This window comes from Cetorhinus maximus, chromosome 1 (genome assembly GCF_964194155.1).
Source record: "Cetorhinus maximus chromosome 1, sCetMax3.hap1.1, whole genome shotgun sequence".
Classification (NCBI taxonomy): Eukaryota; Metazoa; Chordata; class Chondrichthyes; order Lamniformes; family Cetorhinidae; genus Cetorhinus; species Cetorhinus maximus.
This window is the reverse complement of record NC_135879.1, coordinates 153,288,828-153,300,692: the sequence shown is the minus strand read 5'-3', so window position 1 is coordinate 153,300,692 and position 11,865 is coordinate 153,288,828. Positions and strand designations below refer to the sequence as shown.

Below are 11,865 nucleotides of genomic sequence, written 5' to 3'. Positions count from 1 at the left end.
TTACTACCTTGAGCAAAAGGTAAGAGAAGGCTTCCCAACAGCTTTTCAGCACCAAAAAATGTGGGGACGGAGATTTTGAGCATAACGTATTATTTATTTGTGCATTGTCAATGTTCCACTTGTACTGTTAGTGTGTTGAACATTGTGTAAGATTTTGTTGTGTTGTGGGCTGCAGTTGAAAGTAAGTAAATACAAACTTTGGAGATCTGAATGAGACGAGTTTATTAGCATACACCCGGAGGGCTTATTTACATACGGTATGTATATAAACAGTCGGCTAATCTGATCCGTTTCATAACAGCACCAAACTAGAATATGTTCCTCCCGGCGCTAAGCCTCTGCGCTTTTAAGAGCCTGAAATAGGCAGTGCAACACTCAGTGAAAAGCAGACAAATAATCAGGGGCGTAACCTTTAATTTGGTGTGCCTTGTTTTATTTTTGTTTCCGTTTTCTGTTCTAGCGTTGAACTGTTTTCTTGGTTGTGGTCAGCGGCTCACCATGGCTCCGTTAGCCGACATCGGGAGCTACTTGATCGGTCTGGATGCTGGACACATGGCGGCTCCATTCTTTCTTCCTGCGGCGGACGCCCCGGTCCTCCTCAGCGATCACCTCGCCCAGACCGAGAGCAGGCTATCGCGAAGCACCACCACTGACTTAGTGCATTTGCAGGGAATTCTGCGAAGAAGGCAGCTGTACTGTAGGACTGGCTTTCATTTGGAAATCCTTCCAGGCGGAACAGTGCAGGGGACCAGGCAAGACCACAGCCAATTCGGTAGGTATCCCTTTTAAAAACAACAATTCTGTATCCTCCTCAGTTTTCCTTACGCACTAAACTTCACGCATGTGACTAAATATTGAAACGGTGAAGACTGGTGTGATGAAGACTGGCCATAATCAGAAATAGGTTTATCCAAATTGCTTTGGTTTTGCCACTCTGGTGCCATCTCCATTCGCTTACCTTTGGCTTTTAGCCGATTTGTTCCTGTCAGTTTTCATGCATCAGTTCTTTCTGCAGGAATGCATTAATCGTTTGCGATGTACGCAGGTTTTGTGGAGACTAAAATAGCTGGGTGGATATTTGCATAATTAGAAAGTTGGTGCCACTCTGCTGTATTTTTGATTTATGTTTCATGATTAATTCTCTAGCTTGTTAAAAAGGCTAGACTGAAATGGATGAATATCATTGAAATACTTGCCCTGCCTGGTACAAATATGTGCCCCCTCAAACTGAATAATGTGGCTTTTTTGGTGGGGGGGCAGTAGGATGGCGGTCACCAAATACGTTAATCACAATTACCTTTTTATTTTCGCATGCCGTTTCAACAACAACTTTCTGGGGTCACGACATCAGTGCAAAAGATAAAATTCAGACTTTCAGCTGCACATCAAACAATTTGAGGCATTCTCTTAAAACGTCTAACTTTGATTCTGCCCCCATTCCCCTTCTTACTGATGTGGTCTGGCCAGGAGATGAATCACACTTTCAAACAGGTATAATTCAACAAGCGTCTTAGGTACATGCAATATGTTAACCACGCCGAGTGGCTATGTCGTTGGGGCACTTTTAAGACTGAATGGACAAAATTCAAAAATAATTATAAGATCCTCTATTCAAGAACAAAATAAACGCCCTGCTTGCAGAATTGTAGTAATAGACGGAGAACATTTAGATATCAAAATAGTGCGATCCTCAGCAGCACAACCTTCAACATTTTAAGAAACCCTGAATGGTGTCGAGCCACGAGCATTAGGTCACTGCTCGGGTTCCCCAGCCTCTCAAGTACCGATCTTAACAAGTCATGCTCTGCGGACCTAGCACCTTATTGACCAATCTTTGGATCTTAACCAAAATAACCTGTCCACGATATATCTATTCGCTTCCTCAATCCCGCTCCACAAACCCACAATGTCAAGGATACTTCTCAGAGTTGGCGATTCTCCAACTGAATGGACCCGGTAAGCAGCATGGACGTGGGTTTAGAATTCGTACATTTCTAACCCGCCGTCCGGCATCTTATGGCGATATTCCTAAAAAGTCTCTTCTTGTCGCGCTAAACCCCTGTGTTATCAAGAGAGCGATATGGAACGGTGCCCAAAAGCATCTTCAGATTTTGGCAGGCGCCTGCGGAAATTCTAGAGACTATCTGGGTGTATTATAATCCCAGAATTATACAACCACTTCAAAAAAAAATCATTGTGTTTGTTACCCTGAGTGCACAAGAAAATCCTATTCCTGTTGTTCCTATGTGTTAGTACAATACAAAAGTACTGCAGCAGAATGTGCCATCGCCTAGCGAAAATAAACATCTCATTTTTAACATATTCAAAATTACTTTGAAAATACAAAATTTCAAGTCTTTCCTCCCTCTGTTTTATAGGTATTCTGGAGTTCATCAGTATAGCTGTTGGATTGGTCAGCATTAGGGGAGTGGATAGTGGTCTGTACCTGGGAATGAACGATAAAGGAGAACTGTATGGCTCGGTAAGTAATACTGTGTGTTCAAACTGATCTAAAACGTTTATATCAGGAAAAAATAATTACATTTAATATTGTAGTGTGAACATTTTGTAACAATTCTTGTACGAGTTAAACCTGTATGGTAATGCCATAAATGCGTAACACGACCCTATCCGTTTTCAAACTTGCTGCTTATGAATACTGAAATATTTTAGTGATTATATTAGAGGAAGAATACAAGAGGACCTTCAATCCTGGAACTATTAGTCAAAAAGCATCAAGATTTATATATTATCATATATCCAAAAATGATTTTTTTTATCACTTTGAGTTAAACAATAAATACTGGTGTAATATAAAGGAGCTTCTGTGTTCATGCTCATAGCTTTTCAAAAGCTATTGTTATTCAGATTTTAGTTTGCATAAAAACATATTTACGTTAGTTTCTCAAATACCTTCAAAAACATCAAACTGAGCAATTGTATTTTTTTAAAATACGATTTTAAATTTTTTCCTGTCTTTGTCTAGTTTACCTGCTAAATGGAGATTGGGTCTTGCTGGGGAATTGCTAGGAAGGGTCAATTCCTGGGACAACTAGGATTAATCTGGCTTGACAATGCTGCTTTAATTTTGCTATGAAAAGGAAAGTTTAAGCTCCTGCAGATTCAATATGTACTCTACGAATGGTTGCATTGCAAGTTTTGCTTTTGATTTGGAGTTTTAATTTCTAGATTCATTTTATAACTATCCAGAATCAAACTGTCAGATAATTGCTGTTTTAAGGATCTTACTATACACCTAATACATTGCAGTTTTAACCCAGCTGTCAAAGAAACGTAGGAACATAGGAGCAGGAGAAGGCCAGTCAGCCCATCAAGCCTGCTCCACTCATGCAACACAAGCCTACAAACTTTAAAATTCAATACTAATTAATACTAATTAAGCAATCTCACTCAGATAGATAGTAAGCATAGATCATTTTGGAAACAAAATAACATAATTAGTGCAGTGGGTGGTCTGAGAATCTGATTAGGGAATAATACAGGGAGGTGGAGCCTGGCACTACATATAATCTGTTCTGCAGCTGAATTGAGTTCCTAATGCTGTTACTGAATGCAAGGAGACTGGCAGGCTGTTAGCATTGTTGTTGTAATTAATGTAATCTGAGTTATAAAGAAATACACCAAAGTGGAATATTAGCAGGAAGTGGATTGTTAAAGTGATCATTACATTTTGCAATTACATTTCCTGTTTGGTGACTATTTCTGTATTATGAAGGTAAATTAATGTGCACCAAACTTGTCATATTAAAATGGTAAACTTGTTTGTAATTAGATAAACATAGTAGGATTAGTATTGCATTTGAAACAGTAGATTAATTTAATTTATTAAAACTATTGCAGCAATTAATGGCCTAAAATAAATATATGATGTGGATAATTAATTCATAGAATGGAAAGTTGATTCCAAGCTAAAGTATTTTCATTTATTGACAATCCAATTATTATCGACACATTTTTTCCTGTCATGGACTTAAGTTCCAGCAGGTGGTGCCTAAATGACAACTTCCCTATGGTTGCTCCTGGCAGTGCTCTCTGACCCATTAGGAACTCTTTCTTTCTAAAGAAAGAAATATAATTTTGCATAGTATATCGATGTAAGAATTGGTCATTTTATGTCAGTCTATTCAACACTAAACATAAAAATAATGTTCCAAAGACAAGAATAAAGCTATCTAAATGAATTAGGTTTTCATGACTGAATATAGGTTTATTATTGTGCTCAGGTTTTTAGAAGGATTGCCTCATTATTGACCAAGGTTTGGCACAACAAATTAATGCAGCTAATGTCACATTAACAACTGTACTTTTGGAAGGAAAACAAAAATAACATGCTAGGTCATTGTCAACAGTATGCCCACAACAATGGGGAGAATTTGACATGTTGAAATTGGGACTGATGCCTCCTACCCCTGCCTAGAGATAGGTCTAAATTGAATTTTCTGCACCCCACTTTGGGCCCTGAGATCGGTGTCCTCATGGGCATTGTCCATCCTGGAGGAGGCTCCTCCTCCAGTGAGGAGGAGAAGATGAGAAGGAGAAGTGAAGCTGGCCATAGATAGGTGAGCCCTGTGGTCCAGAAAGTTGTGGAACCTGCTGCTAAGCAAGGACCTGCAGAGGGGAGACAACAGGAGCAGGCAAACAGAGGTAGGCAAAGGCACTAACCTGCCAATAGGGTATACTGGCAAAGGATGACAAACCTCCAAATGTCAGAGTACCAGTACTTGAGAAGACTGCATCTCTTCAGGGAGATAGCCATATCAATGTGTGACAAAAACAAAAATACCTGGAAAAACTCAGCAGGTCTGACAGCATCTGCAGAGAGGAGCACAGTTAACGTTTCAAGTCTGAATGACCCTTTAACAGAACTAAGTAAAAATAGAAGAGAGGTGAAATATAAGATGAGTTTTTCCAGGTATTTTTGTTTTTGTTTTGGATTTCCAGCATCTGCAGTTTTTTGCTTTTATATCAATGTGTGACATGTTGGTTGGAGAGATTGCCTCAAATTGTGTTGGTGAATTCCCTATGCCTGTGGCCTTGAATTTTTCCACCTCAGGGTCCTTCCAGGTATTATCTGACATCTTTATGGGATTTTGCAGCCAGTGGCCCATCATTACATAAAGGTTTTGTCAGATGCAATATTCAGGTGTGTCATGAGACCAAAGCAAAAAACTGCGGATGCTGGAAATCCAAAACAAAAACAAAAATACCTGGAAAAACTCAGCAGGTCTGGCACAGCGGCAGGAGGCTCACCTGTCACCGTGGCACTCTAAGGCATTTGTGTCAATGGCAGAGGGGTGGAGGAGAGGCTGTTCCCATCAGAAGTGCTCCCCTGGTGGTGACAGCAGAACATCATCCATCGCCATGAGGTCCATTTGGCCCTCCCTGCTTTCCTGAGAGGAACCAGGCCCTGGCTGCGACTCCAGGTGCCTCATTCCCCTCTCGTCCTGGCTCTGGGCACCGGAGCTCAGAGGCAAGGCAATGGAGTGCTGGTCAGAATGCATACCCAGTAATGCCACCAGTGAGCTGCTGGGTTTGGCCCTCCATTACAGTCGGCAGTCTCTCAATGGAGGAAGCCATGCATTCTGAAGAGTGGCTGATCACAGCACTCATGGTCTGTGTGGACTCCTCCACTGTCTGTGCCAGTGTGTGTAACCCCTCTGGAACCTCTGACACATCTCTACGTACCTTGCGCTGTATCTCCAGCATCTGCCACCTGATGGATGACCCTAGAGATTTGTCATCAGCCTGGGGTCCAGCATCTAGGTCATCTTCAGCGCTCCTCTGACTGCCAGAGGCCTGCTCCATCTCAGTCTCCAACAGCTGGTCTTGTGACTGTGATGTACTTTCACCAGTGTGTGGATTCTTTTGAGTTGACCTGCACATTCCCACTAAGGTGTGTGTATCTGCACTAGTACAGGGTACGGAGCAAGGATGTGATGCTGAACCCTCTGAGGCTCTGCCCTCCTTCTCAAATGTTAACATTGGTCCATCCAGCTGCTGATGTTTCACCTATGGGGGAAACAAACAAGGAGTATGAAGGCCACCATCATCATTTGACATGACTGCACAGAGTCAAGCTTCCTAAAAACACCCTCATGCCATTCGGAGAAGGTAACCAGTGTTTAAACTTCAGCCTCTTCAACACTGAGACACATGATTGTCCCCAAATTCTGCAAGCCTCCAAAGTCAAAACCCATCAATGCTACCTCCCTGCCGACTTCCCCAGTTTCACTCCACCCCCACTTCAGCACTTTGTTTGCAGAAGAGAGATATGCACCCTTAGAATCTCAGCACCCTGGGTAATGCTCCAACCTCACCTCACCCACTGATTCACTGCCAGCTCCAGTACCTCCTCCTCTAGAGGGGTGAAAATGGCCGTGTCGGCTTGACCACCTCTAGTTCTGGTACTCTCTCTGGCATTATGTTACCTCTTCTCTTGCAAATAAAAAGGGACATTTTAATGAATATGCTGTGCAAAAATTATGCTTATAATTGTGTGCCCAACATTTCCCTTGTCAGCAGCCAACAATCTCAATGATCCTTGCTAACTAACAGGTGTTGTAGATCATAAAGCCAACCGCTCCCCTAGAATATCCCAGTGCCACACAGAGTCCGGTTTCTGCCTCATGCCACTTTGTGCACTTGGCCAAGACACTAGGCAATCCTACACTTGACACACATCACATCCTTCCATATAGGTTCATTTGCAAACTGGGTACACACTCACCCTGGCAGATTATAAGAGGTATTTGAGCCTCTTATGGCACTGCAGCCATGTCCTTCAGATTTCACGGCCGCTGGTTACTTCTGCAACCTAATTCCAGGCAGCTTTGGTCAGAGTGAAGGGTCTCCCCTTCCCGTCAGCAGACATGAGGACCTCCTGCTGATCATTCACAGTCTGGAGATGGATTCACAGGGAGTCATCATCAAACTGTGGGGCAGCCCTTGATTTGGGCTCCTCCACAGCTCCTTCCACCATTCTTCCAGATATATGGTGGCCTTACAGCCTCTGTGGAGAGACAGACAGAGTTAAAGGGTATAACTGTAGTCTTCCTCTGAACAGCCATTATTCATAAGGGCAATAGGGCAGATGTGCTCAGATGTTTTTTCCTCCTTGGCAAGGGTCCTGAATGCTGCACTGCTGGCACAATAATTACTAAAATATAAAAACATCTGCCTCCAAATTAATACTTCTGCTACAGCTGCCACCAACCCATGCCAGGGTGCCTTTAAATAGATGGCCGTGACTGAGCTCTGGTTCATGGCCTGACCCCTCTCTCCCCTGTCCTTCTAGCTATAAGCCTGATTGGGTGCGCTGCCCATCCTTCCCTTACCTAGATGGCTGGCTTCCTGCTGGGCAGCCACTAATTGGCTGCAAGATGCTTTATTCAGTGTCTTTAATAGGCAGGGGCAGGAGTCGGCAACCCACAGATTTCTGGGTTGGACTCCCACCCCCTTCCCCCGCCACCCCTCCCACCGACTGAGAAGTGTAACATTCACCCCAATGGCTGTAATCATTACTTTTGGGAACCAAGCTGATTTTTATGCTGGTATTTCATAATCAGAAATTAAAGATACCTAAAATCTGGTGAATAAGATGCACCTTCTTACAGGTTTTCTATTTTTCAAAACAAGGACATTCGTTGAGGTAGTCTTTTCTGGTTCTACACATGGGCATATTGCATTGCCTATGTAGAGTACATAGAGGAAAATTGAGTGAGAGCATTACATGCCTTATCGAAACATGCCTGATTTCCTGTCCATTAATTTAAATCGATGGTCAATCGCTGCGACCTCTATTATTGAGCAGGACAGGAACAGCCATGTTGTATGAATACCATCCTGTCTTGGACACATATCGCTGTTTCTTTATTATTATGGGTCAATATTGTAACAGCACTGTGATCACAAGGACTGCAGCAGTTTAAGGAAAAGTTCTGCCATCTTGTCAGGGTCATTAGGCCAATAAATGCAACCTTGCCAGTGCCATCCACATCCCAAAAACAAATAAAAGAAATGGAATAAAAACCAAGAATGTTGGAAAAACTCAGCTGGTCTGGCAGTATCTATGGAGAGAGAGAAACAGAGTTAACATTTTGAGCCCATATTACTTCTTCAGAGCTGAAGAGAGGTAGAAATGTGATGGGTTTATGGTGTTGAAAAGAGTGGGTGTGGAGTAGGTGGAGAAAAATAGGTCAGGGATAGGTTGGAGATCAGGAGAGATTGAATAACAAAGATGTCATGGACACAAGACAAAGGGAACAGTAATGATTGATTTAAAAAACTAAATCAGGTGTTAATAACAGCATAAAGGTCTGAAAACATGAGAGCAGAACAAGGCTCAGCACTTTCTGAAAACAAAATATGAGAATAAGATACAGACTGGCACTTGGGGGTTGCGGGGTGGGGGTGGTGGGGGGATTGCATGTGGGGAGTGGGGTGAGGAATCAAAATGTAGGACAGAGTTCATGGTTTGAAATTGTTGAACTCAATGTTAAGTCCAGAAGGCTGTAAAGTGCCTGATCAGAAGTTGAGGTGCTATTCCTCCAGTTTGTGTTGGGTTTCACTGGAACATTGTAGCAGGCCAAGGACAGAGATGTGAGCACAAGAGCAAGGTGGTGAATTGAAATGGAAAGTGACTGGTAGGTCAGGGTCATGCTTGCAGACTGAGCGAAGGTATTCTGCAAAGCAATCACCCAGTCTGTATTTAGCATCCCCAATGTAGAGGAGGCCGCATTGTGAGCAGCTGTTGGGAAAAAAAATGAGAAGGTTTACTTATGGGCATGCACTTCTCCATGTTTAATTTTGCTTTACCACTATGCCCAAGTTATCTAATATTCCCAGGTGCAAGAACAAGAACATTTGAATAATATTGTTTATCTGTGGAATCTGTATACTGCTTTCTTGGTAATCAAAAGAGATATAAAATTTATTCCACTGAAACAATTTGTGTGCATATGATGAGTCTTTATACCTGCAAACACGTCTATATTCACATAGATATTTCATATTCTGAAACACGCTGTTATCTTTGAAGTAAATTTGCAAACATAGCCAAGATACAGTAATCGATCATTTTTATAATCTTACAGAAAATTGTAAAGAATTACTATTTTATCCTACTAATTATTTGCAGTTATATTACATGTCTTCATTTTCTATTATTTTTCTTTTAGGAAAAATTGACAGCAGAATGCATCTTTAGAGAGCAATTTGAAGAAAATTGGTACAACACATATTCTTCAAATCTGTATAAACACAATGATACAGGACGACGATATTTCGTTGCACTCAATAAAGATGGATCTCCAAGAGATGGGAGTAGATCCAAAAGACATCAGAAGTTTACACATTTCTTGCCAAGACCTGTGGATCCTGAGAAAGTCCCCGACCTCTATAGAGATTTATTAGGATATAGTTGAAGCTGTTCAACATCTGAAGAAGAATTATTTATCCTGCTCTTTACAGAAACAAGGATGTAGAACATCAGCATCCTACAGCTGCAAGCAGTTGGGAGAATGGATTGAAAAGGATGTCTAGTCAGAGATGTGGCCTTAGATTCTTCAAATGAGAAGCACTTCAAATATGCAATTACCTGTTCAGGATTTTACACCTCAAAACTATGAGTTCACAACTTATTGACATCAGTAATGTTATATTATAGCAGCAGATGAAGGGAAGTTGCATGTTTCGATCTAGGACTTTAATCTATGGTGCTGCTGGTGCCTTCTCTCTGGGATGCAAGTTAAATTGACATAGTAGTGCCACAAAAATGTCCCTTCATGTAACTGTGGAAAAACACCACCTGGGCTTGATGCAGATAGAACAAAGCGTCATCCAAAATATTCAATATGAAGACCACTAGACCTTTTATTCTTATCACAGAGTACCAGAACAATGAAAGAGTTACCTATAGCACATTGGTATGACCTCCATCAAAAAATGATGGGCAGAACTTAAGCTCACATTGTCTTGGGCAACGTTGGACAGGAGTCTTTATACAGTTCTTTTGGGATGGATGTATTTATACAATTTCAAATCACATATATTTATTTTATATAATTATTTATTAAGCAGAGTTTATTTTTACTGAGAAATGTACAGGTGAGATAAGAAAAACAAAATGAACTGTGCCAATATTCACTCAGAGGGCTCTCTCAATGCAAGCAGTGACTTCTGCATAATGAAACAAAATGTACTTTTCATAGACTTTCTTTTCAAGGAGCATTTTTTATTATCTATAATAATCTATATGTAGATGTCTCTTGACTGTACCATGAGAGAAGCATCAGTTTCTTTTTTTTTATATAAAGAATCCTTTCCAGTTCTGTACTGAATGCAGTACGCATTTAAAAGGGAATTAAAGTATTCAAAATGTTTCACCGACACAGTGTCTTCTTTCATCTTAAGATCTAACAATGAAAGAACAATAGTTTCATGATTAAGGTTTTAGGATTGAGTAATACTATAAGGCCATCCAACTTTTCCAGCATTTTGTTGAATTGAGACCTTACCTGTTATAGATCAAGTGGGATGGATTTAGTTAATAGTTGTGTTCTAAATAGTTTTTAACACACTTAAGTTGAATGGCAGCAATGAAAGTATATTTTTCTCATAGTTGATACATCACACTTACAGCACTGTTCTCCATTTTTAAACAATGAGCAATGATTAGTGAGTTGGTAAAATGAATATTACTTGCCTTGCTTGAAATATCTGTCTGACCCATTTTTACATTTGGCTGTAAACCAACTCTACCTTTGAAAGGGATACCAGATAGAGAGGCACTGAATATTTTAAAATGTTTACAGTTTTCCACATCTTGTGAATACCTAAGTTAGCATCTACTCAAACAAGGATAAAATGAAAATAAATGTCGATGGTTAATGTATCTTTGTGTACGTAGATTTTGAGTTTATACAGTAGGTACTTAAGTCATTTTAGCTCAATGAATGCTAGTGCACTATGTTCTTTATGAGACTAGAACTGATTGGCTACAGATTAAAATGTTTTATAGTATAATAATCAACAATCTTAAAGTGAATAATTTGCATTTTGATTTATTTTATTTATTCCATGACAGATGATTTAGATTTTAAAGATAAAGGGGTAGCTCTTAACTTTAAGATATCAAAAACAGGACAAGCACAAAATGGGCTGTTAACACACTATTACCCATTTTACGTGATTGCTTAAAGTCAACATCTATATATCAAGCCAAATATCTTGTTACAATTTAGATTAATATGATTAGAAAGGCAATAAGGGGGATTTAATTTAATTGTCAGAGTTCTACAAGTGTTGAACTTCAAAGCCATATGATATGAAAGCAGTTCCTAATTACTATCTTACAATTCCTGAAGGTAATATTTGCACTAATGAGAATTTAGAGAACAATTGCCATTCACAGTTATGTTTAGAAACAACGGGAGTTATCAGTGTTGCAAGGACATATTAAATAATGCAATAGATGAGAGTCACTGTACGTTACTATTGCCTTGACAATCAGGAAAAATCTTCAGAAATAGATTGCATTAACAGTTCCCTTGAATTATGGATCTTTTATAGTGTGCAATGATACTTGAGACATCAACACAATATTCTGTAGCGATATTGCTGCAGCACACCTGAACTATTCTACTGATCCTGGTTGTAGTATATTTTAGTGCATGTAATGAACATTCATGGCTATGATTTTAGGCATCTTATGGTCCAAGTTAACAGCTGTAATCAGTGCTGTGGAAAATGTCTTTTGAGTTATGAGATGTTATTTAAAAATGATTGGAAGGATGTGATTGCACTGGAAAGGGTGCAGAGGAGATTTACCAGGATGCTGTTTGGGCT

At 40.2% G+C, this 11,865-nt stretch overlaps 1 protein-coding gene across 1 annotated transcript; it reads left to right on the top strand.

Annotated features, from left to right (window-relative positions):
• The first annotated feature begins 498 nt into the window (after window positions 1-498).
• LOC144689328 (fibroblast growth factor 9-like) lies at window positions 499-10,400 on the top strand. The gene is made up of 3 exons (XM_078556397.1): window positions 499-772; window positions 2,379-2,482; window positions 9,198-10,400. Exons 1-3 carry the CDS (start codon window positions 499-501, stop codon window positions 9,441-9,443), a joined length of 624 nt encoding a protein of 207 aa, XP_078412523.1. The 3' UTR covers window positions 9,444-10,400.
• Window positions 10,401-11,865: the final 1,465 nt, after the last annotated feature.